The sequence below is a fragment of the Schistocerca serialis genome, chromosome 3, assembly GCF_023864345.2.
Source record: "Schistocerca serialis cubense isolate TAMUIC-IGC-003099 chromosome 3, iqSchSeri2.2, whole genome shotgun sequence".
NCBI classification, from domain to species: domain Eukaryota; kingdom Metazoa; phylum Arthropoda; class Insecta; order Orthoptera; family Acrididae; genus Schistocerca; species Schistocerca serialis.
In genome coordinates, this window is record NC_064640.1 from 225,439,468 (window position 1) to 225,463,096 (window position 23,629).

Genomic DNA, 23,629 nt, shown 5'->3' on the forward strand with positions numbered 1-23,629 from the left:
CTTGAAATATTGGCCGTTCTTTTACTTATTAGTATTACTACTCATGTCATGGTAGCGTAAAGCGTCGTGTCAACTAAAGTAACATGATGCCATGTTTTGTATCCCGCCTCGAAGGCGGCGCGTGGGTAGGAGCAGGAAACGGTAATACACGTCGGTACTGCAAGAAAGTAAAAGTGGTTTATAAATATATACAGGGCATACATAACTTTGTAATGATGAGCAAGCCTAAACCCGTCGTAAGCAGAGCAAAATATATGAAGTGAAGCTGAAGTGAAGTGTCCCGACCGTCTGCTCTTGATCAAATGGGCAGAATCTGGAGCGGAGCTCGTAGATCTGGACAGCACCGACTAGAGGGCGCTGTCGTCGGTGTCTGTCGTAGTGCCAACCTAATAACTTTAATACGCCGTGGATCGTTGCTATCGATACCACACCATGTCGCATAACATGACACATAACATCATGTCATTCAACATGGCATTTGTTACGTCGTGCAATATGACACAATGTGTCATTAAAGTTTAGGATGCATGTGTCCCCACTCTGAGATAATTCCTATTATAGATGTCCCCTACTCTCGGATACTTTCTATTGTAGATTCGTCCTATTCTCTAGAAGCATAGACATTTGTGTCTGTATATTCTTACACCCCTCACCATACATGTAACAGATGGAGAATTTGGGGGAGAAATGGTCCCCTCGGGAAAAAAAACTTCAACCTGCCGACATGCACAAATAAAAGAATTGTTTTAGAGTCCCCACAGGAACAAATCCACCCCTAGAAATTTTATTCCATCCCTCCCCCATGAAAACATGTTTAGCTGTTGCATATATGCTCTTCAGCCATATTATATTATACAGTATATCGTTTACTATGGCTAGCGAATCTCCTGGATTTTGGGCACGGGATCAAGGACTTTAGCCTATAAATTGCAAGATAGAGATGTGCTACCACCTTGCAGCTAAGAGAGTTCACTGCGCTGGGAAGTAGGGTTAACTCGGAAAAAAGCGCGAATACGTCAAGATATTTTGATTTAAATGTCTTTGAAACTGTCACGTAATCTTTTACCTCCCTAACTCTGTCCAGGACATATTCGCCATTTTTGTGCTCTGACAGGAACACTTTTCGTTCTGTTTCCCAACTTTTACTCTAACATAATTTTGACATTAGACTGATGTAGAATTTTGTTGACTCAGGAGATGACTGATCCGGTATAGGTTTTCTTACTGTCTTTCGAACCATGTTGCTTATATCTTAAGAAGGGTAAAAGCTTTCATAAAACAACAGGAAAATCATTAGTTAAATGTATTTGTCTACCTTCATACAAAATGTGGACCAATTCCCATAAGTCTGAGACATAGAAGTGGCGCGTGTAAAAAAACTTACAAAAAACTTGTTTTTGTCACGTAAAAACAGAATGGAGCTAGATTTTTGAAAGTGAGCTTTCAATTCTGTCGTAATGATGCATTTTTTATTTATATGATTCACTTTAAACCGTTTCTGCGCATTCAGTTCACGCAAGAACAAGTTCCAAGTGTTGCGTTTAGCTCTACTTTAAACCATCGTATCTCGCCAACGGATAAAGATTATTGGGTAAAGAAAAAATCGTTTTGACTTTATCCATATATCTGCCTTCGTGCAGAGTTTTAACCCATTCGTACATGTTTAATATATGTAAGTGGTGCGCTTGAAAAATCTTCGTGTATTTTGCACTTAAAATCCAAACGAAGCAAGATTTTTCAAACGGTTAAAACTTACATTAAACGCCCGATACGCCGGTGGACCAAAATTGAACCATGAGTCTCGTTCCAGTCCGGAGTTATTTAAGAGTGTTTTTGCGCGTCAAATCCGAACGGTGCACATACAAATGGTGACCTTAGATGAGCGTTAAATTCATCCCAATTAATATCTTTTGCAAAAGGAATTAGGCGATTCGTACAATTTGCCTAGGCTCCAGTTCCGGTTCATCGTTCAAACCTTGCTTAATATACTGTAACATAGCTACAGTAAGACAGATTTTCGAATGGCTATCAAATGGCCGCCGGTCTAGGCTAAACCAAACACTTTTTTACCTCATGTTCTTAGCTCAAATAGGAACCGAGCACCAAGACTATTCCCACCCCCACCCCCAAACCGGGATTCTGCGCACGGTATTTTCACGATTACTGGACTTCTTCATTCTTACTATTTCTTTAGAATAGGTTAATGTTGCGACTGGCTGATGTATGAGTATTAATGAAGGCAAAGACCCACAAATGTGAATGACTAAAACTAGGAAATAACACAAAGTTGAGTCACGTAGCTATCATTGCAGGAAAGTGTAAAGTCTAGTATTCGGTGACATTTTCGTCCTTAGCACACCGTGCTTCTACACCGCTTGTGTGCCGAGCGCTGCGTGCACGACTCACCGTTAACTTGAACACTTTGTCCCCGTCGTGGAGTGTCTTGCTGTGAACAGTGGCACCGTCGGCAGACTGCTTCTCGAGCACCCAGCCGTTGGAATTTAGCACGATGAAGCCTTTTATTAAAGCGTCAAAAGCTTCAGTACAGTATTCCATTACTGCAGACGCAGAAAAGAAGACGCCTTAAAAGCAAGAAGCGAGACGCAGGTTTACCACGCGAATGCCTGTTAAACAGAACGCGCAGTAGTTTTAGTGCTCAGTCTAGCTGTATTGTGAATCACATTTCCTTGAATGTCCCTCCCTCTTGCGAAGACCAGCCTTGACTCATGGCTGGAGAAGTTGTAGCTTGTCTTGAGCGCGAAGCCACCTGTGAGGCACTATTTCATCATCAAAGCGACTGTGGTCGTGTGCTGTATTATTATGCGAGGTTAACTTAAAAGGTTTGTATGAAACTTTTCTTTAGGTTAATAGATACTTCCAAGCAGACAGAAGTAAGTTTGTCGTTCTTAATGGTGCGACACCAAAGGTAGTTAGTTTTCAGTATCTCGAGGTGGTATAATGGTGCCGAGAATACAGAATATCGCAAATTCCGGAACTCTGTAAGTAATATAATGAGAAACAGCGATTTTGCAAAAACCTTAACATTCACTGTGAAAATATGTGCATCTCGTGTTCTATAATGACAAAAGTGATCTAAATAAGCACAGCGAAAACAGACAAACACGTCGATGAGTTCGAGTGTTCAGCAACCACGTCTTGTCACAAATTCACCGTGCTCTAGAAGAAAATGTTCGTTGGTGTGTAAAACGAGCAACGGAGGGAATAGTGCGTTTTAAATACAAAGTAACACAATAGTTGAGTGAATGCTGAACAAAAACAGAAAATATGGCTGTATACAAAGGAACGTTATGTTTATTTAGGCCAAAAACTCATGAAGAAGATCTCATCACATTGTGAACAGATGAACTGATCTACTTGAAACACAACAGTGTTGATTTTTAGAGCGTCGGCTTGGATTCATTAAAAGAATGACTTACGAGGAGAACACGACAAGCGCCATAACCTGTTTTCCTAGAAACTTTGCTAAGTGGAGGAGGAGTCAAAATAAGCGAACACATGCCTCGGCTTGTCTGTAGATACTCGTCCGTTTATGAGAAAAGGACAGTCAAAGTTTTCGACGTAATTTAGATGTCTTTTAGCCGCGTCAAGTTCAACAGTAGTGGTGGCACACACGCTAGTGTCATGGCTTCGAGCTTTTCCACCCTGTATTCGAAAGCCGATTTTTTTTCATTTATCTACCCATGTCTGCAGAATATTACTACACGAGTGATTTTTCCTACGTATATTGAAATAGTATTGCCCTTATTCGTCCACAAACTATTTGTCCGTTCAACTAATTACACAAAATAAATGGATGAGAAAATTATTTGAAATTGTTTTCGGTGAAATTCCTTTAGTGTGTCTTGCCAGGAATAATGGTGATGTTGCGTACTTACACTTTTGGAAAAGTGATCTATCATGCATGGTTTGAAGCAAAATTGTTGCCAACACGCGAAATCTTTATCAATGTTAACGCCGTTTCTTTCTCGAATGAGACTCAAACCAGGAACTGTGACTGTGGCAAACCTTCTTCAGGCGATGCTCATGGTGTTCGTAATTTCTATGTTCCAAATGTTTCTACGATCGGTGTCATTCAAGGGAATGCATGAAATGTTCCTGAAGAATATTGTTGTTGTTGTGGTCTTCAGTCCTGAAACTGGTTTGATGCAGCTCTCCATGCTACTCTATCCTGTGCAAGCTTCTTCATCTCCCAGTACCTACTGCAACCTACATCTTTCTGAATCTGCTTAGTGTATTCATCTCTTGGTCTCCCCCTATGATTTTTACCCTCCACGCTGCCCTTCAATACTAAATTGGTGATCCCTTGATGCCTCAGAACATGTCCTACCAACCGATCCCTTCTTCTGGTCAAGTTGTGCCACAAACTTCTCTTCTCCCCAGTCCTATTCAATACTTCGTCATTAGTTATGTGATCTACCCGTCTAATCTTCAGCATTCTTCTGTAGCACCACATTTCAAAAGCTTCTATTCTCTTCTTGTCCAAACTATTTACCGTCCATGTTTCACTTCCATATATGGCTACACTCCATACAAATACTTTCAGAAATAACTTCCTGACACTTAAATCTATACTCGATGTTAACAAATTTCTCTTCTTCAGAAACGCTTTCCTTGCCATTGCCAGTCTACATTTTATATCCTCTCTACTTCGTCCATCATCAGTTATTTTGCTCCCCAAATATCAAAACTCCTTTACTACTTTAAGTGTCTCATTTCCTAATCTAATACCCTCAGCATCACCCGACTTAACTCGAATACATTCCATTATCCTCGTTTTGCTTTTGTTGATGTTCATTATATATCCTCCCTTCAAGACACCATCCATTCCGTTCAACTGCTCTTCCAAGTCCTTTGCTGTCTCTGACAGAATTACAATGTCATCGGCGAACCTCAAAGTTTTTATTTCTTCTGCATGGATTTTAATACCTACTCCAAATTTTTCTTTTGTTTCCTTTACTGCTTGCTCAATATAGAGATTGAATAACATCAGGGATAGGCTACAATCCTGTCTTACTCCCTTCCCAACGACTGCTTCCCTTTCATGTCCCTCAACTCTTATAACTGCCATCTGGTTTCTGTACAAGTTGTAAATAGCCTTTCGCTCCCTGTATTTTACCCCTGCCACCTTTAGAATTTGAAAGAGAGTATTCCAGTCAACCTGAAGAATAAGCGTAACAATAAAATATAAGAATGAATTTAAGAATTAATATAAAAATTAATATCAGAATGAATATAATAACTGATATGAGAATGAATTATAAGACTAGGAGAATTTAAAAAGATTTTAAACCCTAAAAAAACAATTCAAACATATATTATATAATAAATATATGACGCGTATTGTAAAACCCAGTTGAATTTTAGATTTAATATAACACCCTTACGTTCCCTAACCGGATAAGAAACATTCTTGTAGCAATCTTCTGCGGACATGGGTAGATCAATGAAAAAACAAACAATAATCATGTTTGGAACACGCGGCTCAAAAGTGAGAAGCCACGACGCTAGTTGCTATGAAACCGTTTCGGTTTCAGTTGTAACGCACTAAACGGCACATAAACTGTGTCGAAAAATATGACCGTCGTTTCTGAAATACGGTCGAGTATCTACGGATCAGCCGTGACAAATGTTCGCTTATTTTGACGCCTCTTCCACTGAGTGAAGTTTCTATGAAATCAGGTTGAGGCGCCTGCCGTGTTCTCTATGTAAGGAATTCTTTTAACGAATCAAGATCGTCACTCTTAAAATCAGCATTATCTTTTTTTTTTTCAAGTAAATGAGTTCATCTATACTGTAGCGCCAAAAAACTGGTTTAGGCATGCGTGTTCAAATACGGAGATATGCAAACAGACAGAATACGACGCTGTGGTCGGCAACGCCTATATAAGACAACAAGTATCTGGAGCAGTTGTTAGATCAGTTACCGCTGCTACAATGGCAGGTTATTAAGATTTAAGTGAGTATGAACGTGGTGTTACAGCCGGTGCACGAGCGATGGGACACAGCATCTCCGAGGTAGCGATGAAGTGGGGATTTCCCCGTGCTACCATTTCACCAGTATACTGTGAATATCAAGAATCCGGTAAAAGATGAAATATACGACATCGTTGCGGACGGAGAAAGATCCTGCAAGAACGGGAGCAGCAACGGCTTAAGAGAATCGTTCAACGTGACAGAAGAACAAACCTTCCGCAAATTGCTGCAAATTTCAATGCTGGGCGATCAACAAGTGTCAACCTGCGAACCATTCAACGAAACATCAATGATATGGGCTTACGGAGCCGAAGGCCGACTCGTGTACCCTTGACGATTGCACGATACAAAGGTTTACGCCTCGCCTGTGCCCGTGAACACCGACATTGGACTGTTGATGATTGTAAACATGTTGCCTGGTCGGACGAGTCTCGTTTCAAATTGTATCGAGCGGATGGACGTTTGTATGGAGACAACCTCATGAAACCATGGACCCGGCACGTTGGCAGGGAACTGTTCAAGCTGGTGGAGGCTCTGTAATGGTGTGGGTCATGTGCAGTTGGAGTGATATGGGACCCCTGATACGTCTAGATACGACTCTGGCAGGTAACACGTAAGTAAGCATCCTGGCTGACCACCAGCATCCATTCTTATCCACTGTGCATTCCGAAGGACTTGGGCAATTCCAGCAGGACTAAGCGACACCCCACACATCTTGAATTGCTACAGAGTGGCTCCAGGAACACTCTTCTGAGTTTAAACACTTCCGCTGGCCATCAAACTCCCCAGACATGAACATCATTGAGCATATCCAGGATGCCTTGCAACGTGCTGTTGCACCCCTTTGTGCCCTTCGGATTTATGGACAGCCCTGCAGGATTCATGGTGTCAGTTCCCTCCAGCAGTACTGCAGACATTACTCGAGTCTATGCCACGTCGTGTTGTGGCACATCTGCATGCTCGCGGGGGCCCTACACGATATTAACCAAGTGTACTAGTTTCTTTGGCTTTTCAGTGTATTAACAATGTAATGAGATCGGTCTTATGAGTATTTACCTGAATGAGCATAACAGCCCTTGATGAAGGGTAACAAATCCGGCAGTGAACTGGAACAATCGTTAATGTGTACAGAGCAAGCTTCTAAGAAAATTCAAATGGCTCTGAGCACTATGGGACTTAATATCTGAGGTCATCAGTCCCCTAGAACTTCGAACTACTTAAACCTAACTAACCTAAGGACATCACACACATCCATGCTCGAGGCAGGATTCGAACCTGCGACCGTAGCAGTCGTGCGGTTCCGGACTGAAGCGCCTAGAACCGCTCGGCCACAGCGGCCGGCAAGCTTCTAAGAATCAAAACGGCGTTTTACGTAAATCTGAGAACACTATGCCAGTGAGAAATAAATTCGATGTCCTGGCCATGTATGAAGATCAAGAAATGGTCACTAACAATGACACCTTGAGAAACAAAGCCGTAATTAAAGAACAAAGCAGGAATGCTGTAAATGAAGTGAACTGAATTTAGCCTGAGTTATCTAAGCCAAACGTTTCTAGTAACGTAGGAACCGCACAAACGAAAGGCACAGCAGTGCTCAGTACAGAGAATACAGAGTAGGACGGAACAGTGATAACTGTGGGGCCAGTCATGCAAGTGGCATGAACGAAATCATAAGAAGAAATCTCTACCTTCATTAGGACTGGGACCGTGTCAGCGTTAGAAATAGCCAACCGTTATTGATAGCACATTCAAATACAGAGAAACGAGTAGCAAATTACTGATAAAGCTCTACAAGACTGTATAGAAAATCTAACACACAAATGGTTCAAATGGCTCTGAGCACTATGGGACTCAATTTCTGAGGTCATTAGTCCCCTAGAACTTAGAACTAGTTAAACCTAATTAACCTAAGGACATCACACACATCCATGCCCGAGGCAGGATTCGAACCTGCGACCGTAGCGGTCTCGCGGTTCCAGACTGCAGCGCCTAGAACCGCACGGCCACTTCGGCCGGCTCTAACACACACTAATGTAATAATCATAAACACTCCACTACGTTATGACTTACCGTCATAGTCGTGTGTCAACAATGAATCTGAGCATAAATATTTGTTTTGCAGGAATTTTAAGAATACTGGAATTATGTATATAAGTTACTTAAGACTCAGAATTCATGCGAATCATGGACTACACCATAAATAAAAAGGAAAACAGCTTTTGGCAGCGAAAATTCTGTTTTAGGACGCCTGGAAATTACAGGCACTCCTAAAACAACTTCTCAGTAGTTGCTGATTACAAACTGATTAACAAAGAAAAGTGCGACGAAAACATTTACGAAAGCCAATACACTGCGTACTGAAACCATCATTGCAAACTACAACAAGCAGCTAATGACAACCCTATCAAGAGGATACTTTCCTTCTGAGATAAACACCAAACGCAGGTCCACCCAAGCACGAATCCAGCAATAAAGTAAGGACAGCGAAAAAGACCTACCAACTAATCACTACGTGATCCATCCAGAATCACCATCGTCACCCACAGAATTGCAAACTAAGCTCAAAAAGATCTAAAACAAATTTAACAGCAGCACCAGCATCAGCAAAAACACGCAGAAAGTGACTGAGAACAAGAAGATAAGTAGCGAAATCATAATCAGTAACAACAGCAGCAGACCCTCAGAGAATGGTCTGAGATCAAAAGATGCACAATAGTGAGTCACGGTTTTTTGTGATATTTGTATCATGAAACGTATATCGAAAAGATAGAGAGAGGAAGTGTTTACTGTAATCGCTAAAAATATTCTGTCTCTCCAGATCAAATTGTGTCTGCGAAGTTATCTAGACGCAGGTAACCAGCCTAGGTAAACTCAGTCATCGAATGGTTTACCAGCCACCCGATAACCCTGCGACAGTTGTAGAATCATTCAAAGGTCAACTTTCAGCAGCGCGGAAGTAACCAGCTCATTCACTGTTAGTTGGAGTCGACTTTAACCTACCTAGGGTGGGTGTTTATCGAGTCGTTCCCGTTAGCTGGGAGAGGGAATCTAGTGAAGTATTTGATTTGCGTAAGACTAATTACATTTTCTTGATCATGTACCAGGCATCTACATATTGAGTAAAAAAATCTGAATTCAAACTATCCCAATAAAATTCTTAAAATTTTACATTTCTTCCTGTTGCTCGTTGCAAATGCAATAAATAGCGTAATACAAAAGTGCAGTAATAAGCAAATAGTCGTTTCAAGCGTATACCTCCGTTTATCATTCTTTATTTCAAAATGATCAATACGATGACGAACATTTTTTGGAAAACATAATACTTACGTATTGTATTTGACCAAACAGCAAATGGAATGTTTTTATTAGTTGCAATCCACAATGAATCCAAATATTACATTTATGTGATCATACGTATCGCTTTGTATGTAGAAAAACTGTATCCTCCAGTATATCAAAATATATAGATCGTCTTCTTTACTAAAGGAACCTTGCCCACCCCTGATACAGTTCACGCTTCTGTAGGTTGCTGCTTCCTGGCAAGACTTACAGAACTTTCTCTGCCACAGATGATGGAAATATCGTCCATCATAGCGAAAATAGTCTCTCTTCAAATCAGACTAGTCAGCTCTAACCACGACCCACTTAGGAAGCTTAGGAAAAACCGGCCAAACACCTTCAACTGAACGAAATCTCATTCCTTCTGCAGGCCGAAAGTGGTCGAGATGACTGCAGTAGCAAACTGTGCATTGGCAGCCAGGAAATCATATGTTCAACAGCCCCTATTTTTCGGTGATGGATAAAGTTATTCTCCGAGGATAATCAAAATACTGATGCTGAAAAATTATGTAACATGCTTGAGCAAAAGATGGTTAATGTTTATAGAGGTCACATATAACTCCCGCAATTACCGTTCGACAATAAACACTTGGAGTTCATGTATTCATCACACGTACATATACAGGGTGGTCCATTGATCGTGACCGGGCCAAATATCTCACGAAATAAGCGTCAAACGAAAAAACTACAAAGAACGAAACTTGTCTAGCTTAAAGGGGGAAACCAGATGGCGCTAAGGTTGGCCCGCTAGATGGCGCTGCCATAGGTCAAACGGTTATCGACTGCGTTTTTTTTTTTAAATAGGAACCCCCATTTTTATTAGATATTCGCGTAGTACGTAAAGAAATATGAATGTTTTAGTTGGACCACTTTTTTCGCTTCGTGATAGATGGCGCTGTAATAGTCACAAACATATGGCTCACAATTTTAAACAAATAGTTGGTAACAGGTAGGTTTTTTAAATTAAAATACAGAACACAGGACGTTTGAACATTTAATTTCGGTTTTTCCAATGTGATACATGTACCTTTGTGAACCTATCATTTCTGAGAACGCATGCTGTTACAGCGTGATTACCTGTAAATACCACATTAATGCAATAAATGCTCAAAATGTTGTCCGTCAACCTCAATGCATTTGGCAATACGTGTAACGACATTCCTCTCCACAACGAGTAGTTCGCCTTCCGTAATGGTCGCCCATGCATTGACAATGAGCTGATGCACGTTGTCAGATGATGTCGGTGGATCACGACAGCAAATATCCTTCAACTTTCTCCACAGAAAGAAATCCGGGGACGTCAGATCCGGTGAACGTGCGGGCCATGGTATGGTGCTTCGACGACCAATCCACCTGTCATGAAATACGCTATTCAATACCGCTTCAACCGCACGCGAGCTATGTGCCCGACATCCATCATGTTGGAAGTACATCGCCATTCTGTCATGCAGTGAAACATCTAGTAGTAACATCAGTAGAACATTACGTAGGAAATCAGCATACATTGATTGCACCATTTAGATTGCCATCGAGAAAATGGGGGCCAATTATCCTTCCTCCCATAATGCCGCACCATACATTAACATGCCAAGGTCGCTGATGTTCCACTTGTCGAGGCCATCGTGGATTTTCCGTTGCCCAATAGTGCATATTATGCCGGTTCACGTTACCGCTGTTGGTGAATGACGCTTCGTCACTAAATAGAACGAGTGCAAAAAATCTGTCATCGTCCCGTAATTTCTCTAGTGTCCAGTGGGAGAACTGTACACGACGTTCAAAGTCGCCGCCATGCAATTCCTGGTGCATAGAAACATGGTACGGGTGCAATCGATGTTGATGTAGCATTCTCAACACCGAAGTTTTTGAGATTCCCGATTCTCGCGCAATTTGTCTGCTACTGATGTGCGGATTAGCCGCGACAGCAGCTAAAACACCTACTTGGGCATCATCATTTGTTGCAGGTCGTGGTTGACGTTTCACATGTGGCTGAACACTTCCTGTTTCCTTAAATAACGTAACTATCCGGCGAACGGTCCAGACACTTGGATGATGTCGTCCAGGATACCGAGCAACATACATAGCACACGCCCGTTGGGATTTTTGATCACAATAGCCATACATTAACACAATATCGACCTTTTCCGCAATTGGTAAACGGTCCATTTTAACACGGGTAATGTATCACGAAGGAAATACCGTCCGCACTGGCGGAATGTTACGTGATACCACGTACTTATACTTTTGTCTGTTACAGCGCCATCTATCACAAAGCGAAAAAAGTGGGCCAACTAAAACCTTCATATTTCCTTACGTACTACATGAATATACAATAAAAAATGAGGGTTCCTATTTTAAAAAAACGCAGTCGATATCCGTCTGACCTATGGCAGCGCCATCTAGCGGGTCAATCATAGCGCCATGTGGTTTCCCCCTTCAAGCTAGACGAGGTTTGTTCTTTGTAGTTTTTTCGTTTGTTGGTTATTTCGTGAGATATTTGGCCCGGTCACTATCAATAGACAATCCTGTATTCAATTACCATGTCATTATTAACAATTTATGAGAAACAATCAAAATGAAAAATGATGAGACACATGAAAAATTAGATTCAAAATGACTCATAAAAAGCGTCATCTCTAAAAGTAAAGGAAAACCAGTTGCAAATCATTTCTACTGTACTGTTGCTTCGATGGCCAAAAACATTACTAACGAATTAATAAAAATGAGAAAACTCAAAAAATATCTGATATCTAAAGGTAAATGGAATTTAAAATCGTAGAACTGTTCAACAGTCGAAAAACGCAATAATAAACAAAATTAAATTGACTTACTTATATATTATCTCTTGAAATATTTATCACACTACACACAAAGGCACAAATAAAGGCAAATATGAAGATATGTGGAGGGCATACCACCATACATTAAAATCACTTAAAATCTGATTCAAACCAAGCTAAATAATTATCCCAGATGTAGAGCTAGACAAACAACAAATCGCTAAAGCACAAAACTTTGAATCTTTTTGTGTGACCCAATTACTGAAACCAGTATGTGAAATTAAAATGAAATACCGTGTCTAATCAATACAAAACTAAGAACCAAACGTACACATTCGCCTAAGTACATACTCCACAAGCAACCGTGTGGTGAATGGCAGAGGATAACTTGTTCCACTACTAGTCATTTCCTTTCCTGTTCCACTCGCAAATAGAGCGAGGGAGAAGCGACTGTCTATATACCTCCTACTCGCCTTAATTTCTCTTATCTTCGTTGTACTTACGCGACATGTACATATGGTGACCAGTAGATTAGTTCTGCAGTCAACTTATAAGGCCGGGTCTCAAAATTTTATCGTTGATAATATTTTATGGGAGTGGAGCTGTAGAGCTTTCATGAATGTTGAGAACTGCGTTATGAATACACAGCTGTAACAGTATATTTTATTAGACATGAAAGATGTCTGTCTAGGATCGGACCATCATGGGGTTCACTGTACCAGAGAAGAACAAAACCACATTTACCAAATTGTGTAACATTAAAGTATGCAGCTGATACGAGAAACGACATTAAGTACATCATATCTTACATCATCTTACAAAACCATCTCAGCTTAGCGTTTGCGTAATTGTAATAATAGTTATCAGATATATATTGTTTCATCACTGATAGGAGCTGCATATAATATTGAGATGACAACGGTTATGGGAAAACGGTATGTACATATACGGTATGTACATATACAGATGGTGGTAGAATAGCGTACACAAGGGCAGTGCATTGGCCCAGATGTCATAAATTAACGGACTTTCAACGCGGAATGGTAAATGGAGCTAGACGCATGGGACACTCCATTTCGGAAACCGTAAAGGAATTCAGTATGCAGAGATCCACAGTGTCAAGAGTGTGGCGAAAATACAAAATTTCAGGCGGGAAGTACGACGATCTTCTGCGTTATGACAGTGCAGCAAAATTTTGTGCAAGCTGGTGGTGGCCCCATATTGGTGTGGGCTGTGTTCTCATGGAATGGACTGGGTCCTCTGGTCCAACTGAACCGATCATTGACTGATAATTGTTATATTCTGTTACTGGGAGACCATTTACAGCCTACATCCAGCCATCCTGATTAAGGTTTTCCGTGATTTCCATAAATCGCTTCAGGCAGATGTCGGGGTGGTTCCTTTGAAAGAGCATGGCCGACTTCCTTCCCTACCCTTCCCTAATCTGATGGGACCGATGACCTCACTGTTTGGTCCTCTCTCCCAAAACAACCAACCAACCATTTACAGCCATTCATGAACTTCATGTTCCTAAACAGCGAGGGAATCTTTATTAACGACAATACGCCGTGCCACCAGGCCGCAGTTGATCGCGACTGGTTTGAAGAACGTTCTGGACAATTCGAGCGAATGATTTGGCCACCCAGATCACCTGACATGAATCCCATCGAACATTTATGGGACATAAGTGAGGGGTCATTTCGAGCAGAAAATCCAGCGCCGGCAACACTTTCGCAAATATGGATGGCTATAGTGGCAGCACGGCAGAGTATTTCTGCAGAGGACTTCCAACGACTTAAAAGGAGCTCTGACACGATATTAGGAGGTATCCCATGATTTTTGTCACCTTAATGTATAATGATTGCAGGTTGTAGTAGAAAATGGCAATGACACGGAAGCAAGCGCCTCTTCGTGATCACATCTGTTGGACTCTAGACAACTGCAAAACCATGGCCTGGTTGGGTGAGTCCCGATTTCAGTTGGTAAGAGCTGATGGCAAGGTTCGGGAGTAGCGAAGACACCTCGAAGCCATAGACCCAAGCGGCCAACAAGCGCTGTGAAAGCTGGTGGTGGCTCCAAAAAGGTGTGGGGTGTGTTTACATGGAATGGACTGGTTTCTCAGGTTGAAATGAATCGCTCATTGACTGGAAAGGCTATGTTCGGCTACTTGAAGACCATTTGCAACCATTCATGGAACTTCATGTTCCCTAACAATGAAGGAATTCTTATGATGACAGCGTGCTATGTCACCAGGCCACAGTTGTTCACGATTGGTCTGAAAAAACTTCTGGGCAATTTGAGCGAATGATTTGGTCACCCAGATGACCCGACATGAATCCCATCGAACATTTGTGGGACATAATCAAGAGGTCAGTTCGTGCACAAAATCCTGCATCGGAAACACTTTCGCAATTATGGACGGATATAGAGACAGCGTGGCTCAATTTTTCTGCAGGGACTTCCAACGACTCCTTCCGTCCATGTGACGTCGAGTTGCTGCACTATGCCTGGAAAAAGGAGGTCCGACACGATATTAGGAGGTATCCCGTGACTTCTGTCAGCTCAGTGTACGTAACATTATGTTTATTTAACCTCATAGACATTTGTGTGTGGTATACTCATGCACTGAAGAGAGTAGGTCGAAGAGTATTCAACTAAGCATTTAAGGTTCAAAATGGTTCAAATGGCTCTGAGCACTATGGGACTTAACATATGTGGTCATCAGTCCCCTAGAACTAAGAACTACTTAAACCTAACTAACCTAACATGCCCGAGGCAGGATTCGAATCTGCGACCGTACCGGTCACGCGGTTCCAGACTGAAGCGCCTAGAACCGCACGGCCACACCGGCCGGCAAGCATTTAAGGCATTGCAAACATACACCAACTACTGATGAGCTAGTTTGTTAATACTACTTACATATTAACATTTCACATCACGACGAACACAAGATGCATCCATTATGCAACATTAATAATTCAATTAGATACAGGTCGCATTTTATGATTACTGTATAACATTAATGGAAACACAGACAGACACACTTCAGTCTAACCAACTCTGAAAGTTATTAGGTAGTGATCTTACAGATGACATAATCATGACATGCAGTGTCAATTAAAATCTAAATAATTTTTTTATTCCCACGTGGATGCGTATCAACATTTGGTACATAGTTAAATATTTATTATAAGTGATTATAATCATTAGTTTTGACAGTTCTGGTACCTTGTCTGTTTAACATAATACTTATTTATAGTTGTATAGTATACTACAGAAAAGGACGTTTATGTGCTACCATACCATTTACTGTTTCCTGACCTTTGTCATGAAAAGTTATGTAACTGTGGATGATTCGTAAATAACACAGTCAGTGCGCCCGTTAGAGGTAACCAATAGTCATAGATATCTACATTACAAAAATTGTGAGAACACGTGGTGCCCTGACCAATTCTTTCTTTTATGCTCATAGTATCAACTATATCTATATTAACATGTCATTATTTATAAATCATAATGATATATAGTACAGAAACAACACGTAGACTATTAAGAAAATGGAAATGGAAATGGACGTACGGCATCGTTGGCCGGGAGGCCCCAATCGGGGAAGTTCGGCCGCCAAGTGCAAGTCTTATTTCAGTCGACGCCACATTGGGCGGCTTACACGCCGTTGATGAGGATGAAATGATGATGAGGACAACACAAGACCCAGTCCCCGGGCGGAGAAAATCTCCTACCCGGCCGGGAATCGAACCCGGGCCCGCTTGTATGGGATGCGAGCACGTTACCACCCAGGTAAGCAGGCGGACATTATGTTAACGTCACAAAGACAGCTGACATACATTGGCAGTCTGGAGGTTTAGTAAAAAATGTGATGATTTGTAAACCTCTGTATGCATTTGGTACAGCTGTGTATTGCATAATGTAGTTCTTAATATTTATCAGTAGTGTTTCCCGAAAAGAACGTCATCTTCCCTCCTAGGATTCCCATTTGAGTTCACTAAGCATCTGCGTAAGACTCGCGTGTTGATCCATCCTACCTGTAACAAATCTAGCAGCCCACCCCTGAATTGCTTCGATGTCTTCCTTCAATCAGAACTGGTGGAAATCCCGAACACTCGAGCAGTTCTTAACTATGGGTCACAGTACAGCTCTATACGCAGTCTCCCTTACAAGTGAACCACATATTCTTAAAATTCTCCCAGTAAACCGAAGTCGACCATTCGCCTTCCCTACGACCGTCATGACGTTCTAGTGTCATTCAATGTCGCTTTGCAACGTTACGCCCAGATATTTAATCGACGCGACTGTGTCAGACAGCACACTACTAACACTGTATTCGGACGTTAAGGGGTTGTTTTTCCTACTCATCTGCATTAGCTTACAATTTTCTACATTTAGCGCAAAATGCCATTCATAACACCAACTAGAAATTTGATCTAAATCATCTTTTTTCCTCCTACAGTCACTCAACCTTCCCGCACATCACAGCCTCATCAACAAACAGCCGCAGATTACTACTCACTCTGTCCGCCATATCATTTACGTATATAGAGAATAAGAGCGATCCTATCACACTTTAAAAAAAAATAAAAAAAAAAAAAAATGGCTCTGAGCACTATGGGACTTAACTTCTAAGGTCAACAGTCCCCTAGAACTTAGAACTACTTAAACCTAACTAACCTAAGGACATCACAAACACCCATGCCCGATGCAGGATTCGAACCTGCAACCGTAGCGGTCGCGCGGTTCCAGACTGTAGCGCCTAGAACCGCTCGGCCACCCTGGTCGTATTATCACACTTCCCTGGGAGACTCTTGTTGATACAGTTGTCTCTGATGAACACTCGCCGTCGAGGACAATGTACTGGATTCTGTTAGTTAAGAAGTCTTCGAGCCACCCACGTATCTGGGAACCTATTCTGTAAGCCCGTACCTTCGTCAACCGTCTGCTATGGGGCATCGTGTCAAACGCTTTCCGGAAATCTGGGAATATGGAATCTGCCTGTTGCTCTTCATTCATGCTTCGCAGGATATCATGAACTGAGTTTCCCACAAGTGATACTTTCTAAATCCGTTCTGGTTTGTGGCCAGAAGCTTTTCCGTCTCAAGAAAATTTATTATATTCGAATTGAGACTATGTTCAATAGTACTGCAGCAGACCGAAGTTAAGGATATTGGTCTGTAACTTTTTTGCAGGTCTGTTCTTTTACCCTCCTTATATACAGGAAGCATCTGTAGTTTCTTCCAGTCGTTTGGGACTTTGCGCTGGACGACACATTATCGATAAATGCAAGCTAAGTAAGGGGAAATTGCCGTGGAGTACTCTTTGTAAAATCGAATTGAGGCTCCATCGGACCTGGTGGTTATTGGTTTTCAACACTTCCAGCTGCTTCTCAACGCCAGGGATGCCTATTTCTATACCCCCATATTGGAGTATGTGCGACGGTCAAAAGACGGTATGTTTGTACGAGCTTCCTTCGTGACTGATTTCTTAAACGAGAATTTTAAAACTTGAGCTTTCTTTTTGCTGACTTCTATTGCCCTACGAGACTGCTCAATAAGTGACTGTATGGAAGGATTTGGCCTGCTTCGCGGTTTTTCGTAGGTTCGGAATTTTCTCTGATTCTCAGGAAGATCTTTTGCTAAGGTATAACGGTGGTAATAGTTGAATGCTTCGCTCGTCGTTTTTTCGTCCAAATTAGATGCTACCAGTGTAAATACATCTAATAAAAAAATATGAATCGAAAGAAGGAAGTGCTATTTTCTTTAGCGAATATCTTTCAGTAAGCACATACTCAACTTAGATACTTAGGTATCAGTGGGTCACAAAAGTCACTCAGAAGTTAAGTCCCATAGTGCTCAGAGCCATTTGAACAAAAGTCACGCATGCAATACTTCACATGGAGCGAGGTGGCGCAGTGGTTAACACACTGGATTTGCATTTAGGTGGATGACGGTTCAAGCCTGCGTCCGGCCATCCTGATTTAGATTTTCCGCCCTTTCTTCAATCACTTCAAGTAAATGCCGGGATGGTTCCTTTGGAAGGTCAAGGCCGATTTCCTTCCCCATCTTGCCGTAACACGAGTTCGTGCTCCGTCTTCACAAAGCCTTAAAAGCACTTACTTTAGTTCAAAAAGGGGTCCACTACTCAGGAACACTCATCTTCAATAATTTGCCAGCAAACATAAAAAATTTAGTTACAAATAAAGATCAGTTTAAAAGGAGCCTGAAAGACTTACTAGTGGCCAACTCCGTCTACTCCATTGACGAATTTTTTAATAGAAACAAATGATGTATTGTGTATATTCATACTATTAGTATTGTTATTTCAGCAAAAAAAAAAAAAAAATTGACATGTTCCACATCCACGAGGATCTCCTCAGCATGGATCTATGGAACGAAAAACTAATCTAATCTAATCTAATCTCTAATGACCTCGCTGTCGACGGGACATCAAACATTAATCTCCTCCTTCTCCACAATATTTCAGATTTACATGCCATTTCACCTAGAAATAAAAATAATATATGACCCCTCCTTTAGTGTGTTTGTTTTGATGTACTGATCACTGAAAGAATCATAGCTCTCTATAACTGCAGTCGTTCCCTATCCCCGTTGTGTATTCGGTGAACATATCACTTAATGGGATTGCTGAAGTGGATGGGGGGAACTCAGCTGATTGGAACGGCGCAAGAATGTTGTCAGCAGTGTTATTACTCAACGTTTACCATAGTTGAAAGTAAGCAGTGATGCATGAATGTGGTTTATTTAGAATATTATGAGGCGTAAAAGCATAGTGAATACAGTGAAAAAATGACCAATATTCGTAAGTTTTTGTACCTCATAAACGAATAAAAGCCGAAAATGAGCGTGAGGGAATCGAAAATTATATTACCTGCGACGAAATATCAAAAGACAAGAGCGAGCCAGACTCAGATATATCTATTAAAAATTCCAGTTATTGCACTTATGAAGGAAATACAGACATAGCCAGTACTTCTACTGGCTTCAGGTGCTTTGATGGACGGGATAGTAGTCTCCTGGTCAATATTTCCGACGTCAGAAATAATGTTGAAAGAAAAGGTTGATGATTCCCTGAAGTATAACGTTATATTGAATCCATTGTCACCTGACGAAATTATAATTTCAGGAATGATGTAGACAGCATAACTAGATTTTTTCGGTACGGCTGCCTGTCATTATACCCATGGTTGGTTTATTCTAGCTCAGTTAAAGTTGTGTCCTTCCGGCCACGTATAACGCATGGCAGTTATCAAAAGGTTTCACGAATCTGCAAAAAGGGCATATCACTTCCAAATGGCATAAAGGTGCAGCTGAAAACTCAAAAAAAATTGTTAACGTCATGTCAAACAAAACTAAGGGTGCAGAAGAAATCACGAAAGAGAATGTTACAAAATTAGTACAGACTAATTGTGCTAGCATTAAATCAATTCTTTCTTGCATACTGTTCTGTGCATTACATGATTTGTCTTTAAGAGGGAAAATAAAATTCAAATTCTGTTTCTAAAGATTTATTGCAGTTTACAGTTAAGTCAGGCAGTGGCAGATTAATGAAATTTCGTTGGTGAGAGCGGTTTCCTAGAAGAGAAAGAAAATTCAGGGTTCCTTCCCCTGAAAGCGTATGGAAAAAACTTCAAAAACTGCTATTTTAAGCAGTTTTTATTATTAACAACATCGAAGAAATTCTAAAATGTGCTTTGTCGTAGACCAACAGGTTTTTAATTCCTTGGAATGTGTAGCATTCACATCCTTCTTCTTACTTCTACACATATAAATCATTGTTAACATGAAAACCTATTTTGTCAATTAAGAGCTGCTAAGCCAATTAAAAGATACGAAATTCAGATTAGAATGGAATACTCTTAAAATTATAGTTTTTGATATGTTCACAATTACATTTTTGCCAGTTTAGTTCAGAAATATATACAGGGTGGTCCATTGATAGTGACCGGGCCAAATATCTCACGAAATAAGCATCAAACGAAAAAACTACAAAGAACGAAACTGGTCTAGCTTGAAGGGGGAAACCAGATGGCGCTATGGTTGGCCCGCTAGATGCTGCTGTCATAGGTCAAACTGATTTCAACTGCGTTTTTTTTTAATAGGAACCCCCATTTTTATTACATATTCGTGTAGCTCTTAAATAAATACGAATGTTTTAGTTGGACCACATTTTTCGCTTTGTGATAGATGGCGCTGTAATAGTCACAAACGTATAAGTACGTGGTATCACGTAACATTCCGCCAGTGCGGTCGGTATTTGCTTCGGGTTACATTACCCGTGTTAAAATGGACCGTTTACCGATTGCGGAAAAGGTCGATATCGTGTTGATGTATGGCTGGCTATTGTGATCAAAATGCCCAACGGGCGTGTGCTATGTATGCTGCTCGGTATCCTGGACGACATCATCCAAGTGTCCGGACCGTTCGCTGGATAGTTACCTTATTTGAGGAAACAGGAAGTGTTCAGCCACATGTGAAACGTCAACCACGACCTGCAACAAATGATGATGCCAAAGTAGGTGTTTTAGCTGCTGCCGCGGCTAATCCGCGCATCAGTAGCAGACAAATTGCGCGAGAATCGGGAATCTCAAAAACGTCGGTGTTGAGAATGCTACATCAACATCGACTGCACCCGTACCATATTTCTACGAACCAGGAATTCCATGGTAACGACTTTGAACGTCGTGTACAGTTCTCCCACTGGGCACAAGAGAAATTACGGACGATGACAGATTTTTCGCACGCGTTCTATTTAGCGACGAAGCGTCATTCACCAACAGCGGTAACGTAAACCGACATAATATGCACTATTGGGCAACGGAAAATCCACAATGGCTGCGATAAGTGGAACATCAGCGACCTTGGCGGGTTAATGTTTAGTGCGGCATTATGGGAGGAAGGATAATTGGCCCCCATTTTATCGATGGCAATCTAAATGGTGCAATGTATGCTGATTTCCTACGTAATGTTCTAAGGATGTTACTACAAGATGTTTCACTGCATGACAGAATGGCGATGTACTTCCAATATGATGGATGTCCGGCACACAGCTCGCGTGCGGTTGAAGCGGTATTGAATAGCATATTTCATGACAGGTGGATTGGGCGTCGAAGCACCATACCATGGCCTGCACGTTCACCGGATCTGACGTCCCCGGATTTCTTTATGTGGAGAAAGTTGCAGGGTATTTGCTGTCGTGATCCGCCGACAACGCCTGACAACACGCGTCAGCGCATTGTCAATGCATGTGCGAACATTACGGAAGGCGAACTACTCGCTGTTGAGAGGAATGGTTCAAATGACTCTGAGCACTATGGGACTTAACATCTATGGTCATCAGTCCGCTAGAACTTAGAACTACTTAAACCTAACTAACCTAAGGACATGACACAACACCCAGTCATCACGAGGCAGAGAAAATCCCTGACCCCGCCGTGTTGAGAGGAATGTCGTTACACGTATTGCAGGTAAATAAGTATCGTAGAAACATAAAAGACAATTATTTTCACAGCATCGAGCAAATCATACAGATGCTGAATTTTTACATTTGCTACTGTACCATTACAATATGAACCCAACAGGACTGATCTGGGGCCAAGTTGCGGGATTTGGCCCAAGAAGTAACAAGACTAATCTGTCAGACGTACTGGAACTAACGCACGCAGCTTTTTCGCGTCACTGCCGAACGCTTGCGGGATATAGAAGGGCTCGTCATAAAAGTAGAGAAAATGCTGCGCCTGGTTGGCTTCGTGGATTCTGTTGTTGATAGGCTCGTTGTCAACGCAGCAGGTGACACTTCCAGAATTGAAATGCTAAGAGATTACCAGACGACTGACTGTAAGTAATACCTTCAGTGGCTTCAATATTTAACTATACGGTGAAATCCTTCAATACTCTCTGACGTTACACACAACTTATGCAGAAAAATTGCCCTGTGGCTAAGTCAGGAATTTTCATCATTCTTGTTTTTAATTACAACAGTACGTCAGCTGAAAGAGGATAACCTGTTGCGGTTTTCGTCTAGTCGTCTAAGGAACGTATAGTGTGAGATATGCAGTGTATTATTTCATTCTGCTTAAAATTAAATGCTTCTCTGCTTGTCCCTTTTTACGTGTGAACTGCACCTGAGCACGTCACTGCAGGTTAACTGTACCACCTGACCGGTAAGTCGATGTGCTCGTAATGCACAGCACAAAAGTACCCTCATTATCGCACTTGACAGTACTCGAGACAGCTTGGCTGCAGTGCCACGTGAAACGGAAGTCCAAAGAGATTCCAGCAAACGCGAAAGAAAACATAGTGCTATGTGTTGTGTCTAGACAAGACAGCCTAGACACAATGAGAGGAAGCCGAAAGGCACGCGCTTAAACTCACGCAGGCTGGCGTGAGGTCTGAAACAGGATACGTAATGAATGCTATAAAGAAAAGTACGTAGCTTCGGGAATACTTAACTTTAATCCATAATTGTAGAACATCGCTCTTGATGATACATGCTTCATGTAATAAATTATCAAAGCTATGGCGCCTTGCTAGGTCGTAGCAAATGTAGCTGAAGGCTATGCTAACTATCGTCTCGGCAAATGAGAGCGTATTTGTCAGTGAACCTTTCCTTGCAAAGTCGGCTGTACAACTGGAACGGGTGCTAAGACGTGTCTCTAGACCTGCCGTGTAGCGGCGCTCGGTCTGCAATCACTGACAGTGGCGACACGCGGGTCCGACGTATACTAGCGGACCACGGCCGATTTAAAAGGCTACCACCTAGCAAGTGTGGTGTCTGGCGGTGACACCACACTATGTTTCATCAGTTTTATTCTTATGATGAACGGATAATACATATATGAGTATCTCAGTTGCAAAAGCGGCTAAGTCAGTTTTAAAAGATTTTTGGGAAAAGCAAAAAAAAAAAAAAAAAAAAATGTAGCCCTGCTGTCACAGCAGTACTACAACGGTGGTTAATATCTAAATTAAAAAAAGAGAGAATCATAGCGACCACATCATAAATGTCTCTATATTCCTACATTAACCCCTTATTGGTATTTTTATGTAAAAATTTGTACTTACCCCGTTTTGCAACCGAATGGGCCAGTTAGCTGATTCTGCGACACCATCGGCGGCCATGATGGAATGCAGCCGGTTGCAAGACCGGCCCGCTTCTGCAACTGCATCGGCGGCCATGATGGAATGCAGTCGGTTGCAAGACCGGCCGAAATATTAATTCCGGTGTTTATCTGGCTATGCCGGTAAGAATGGTAGACTACAGTAGTTTACTAAAATAATGCGAAAGGATGAAAATTAAACGAACAAAGTGCTGAAATACTGTTTTATTTTAGATATTTAAAAAGATTGAAACCTTTACAAAAAAAAAAAAAAAGAACTAAACACGAACTACTACAAGGTACAATATTAACATCACACAGATTTAATCACTGAATTCAGTCTTAACACCTGTCATGAAAATGAGAACTCTTTGGAAACAAATCTTGGAAAAAT

At 41.4% G+C, this 23,629-nt stretch overlaps 1 protein-coding gene across 1 annotated transcript in view; it reads right to left on the reverse strand.

Annotated features, from left to right (window-relative positions):
* Positions 1-23,314, reverse strand: part of LOC126470761 (uncharacterized) — a 302,868-nt gene extending 279,554 nt beyond the window's left edge. Inside the window, exon 1 of the mRNA XM_050098767.1 lies at positions 23,201-23,314. Within this exon, the coding sequence (XP_049954724.1) occupies positions 23,201-23,314 (114 nt within the window). The remainder of the gene's footprint in view (positions 1-23,200) is intronic.
* Between the last annotated feature and the right edge of the window lie 315 nt (positions 23,315-23,629).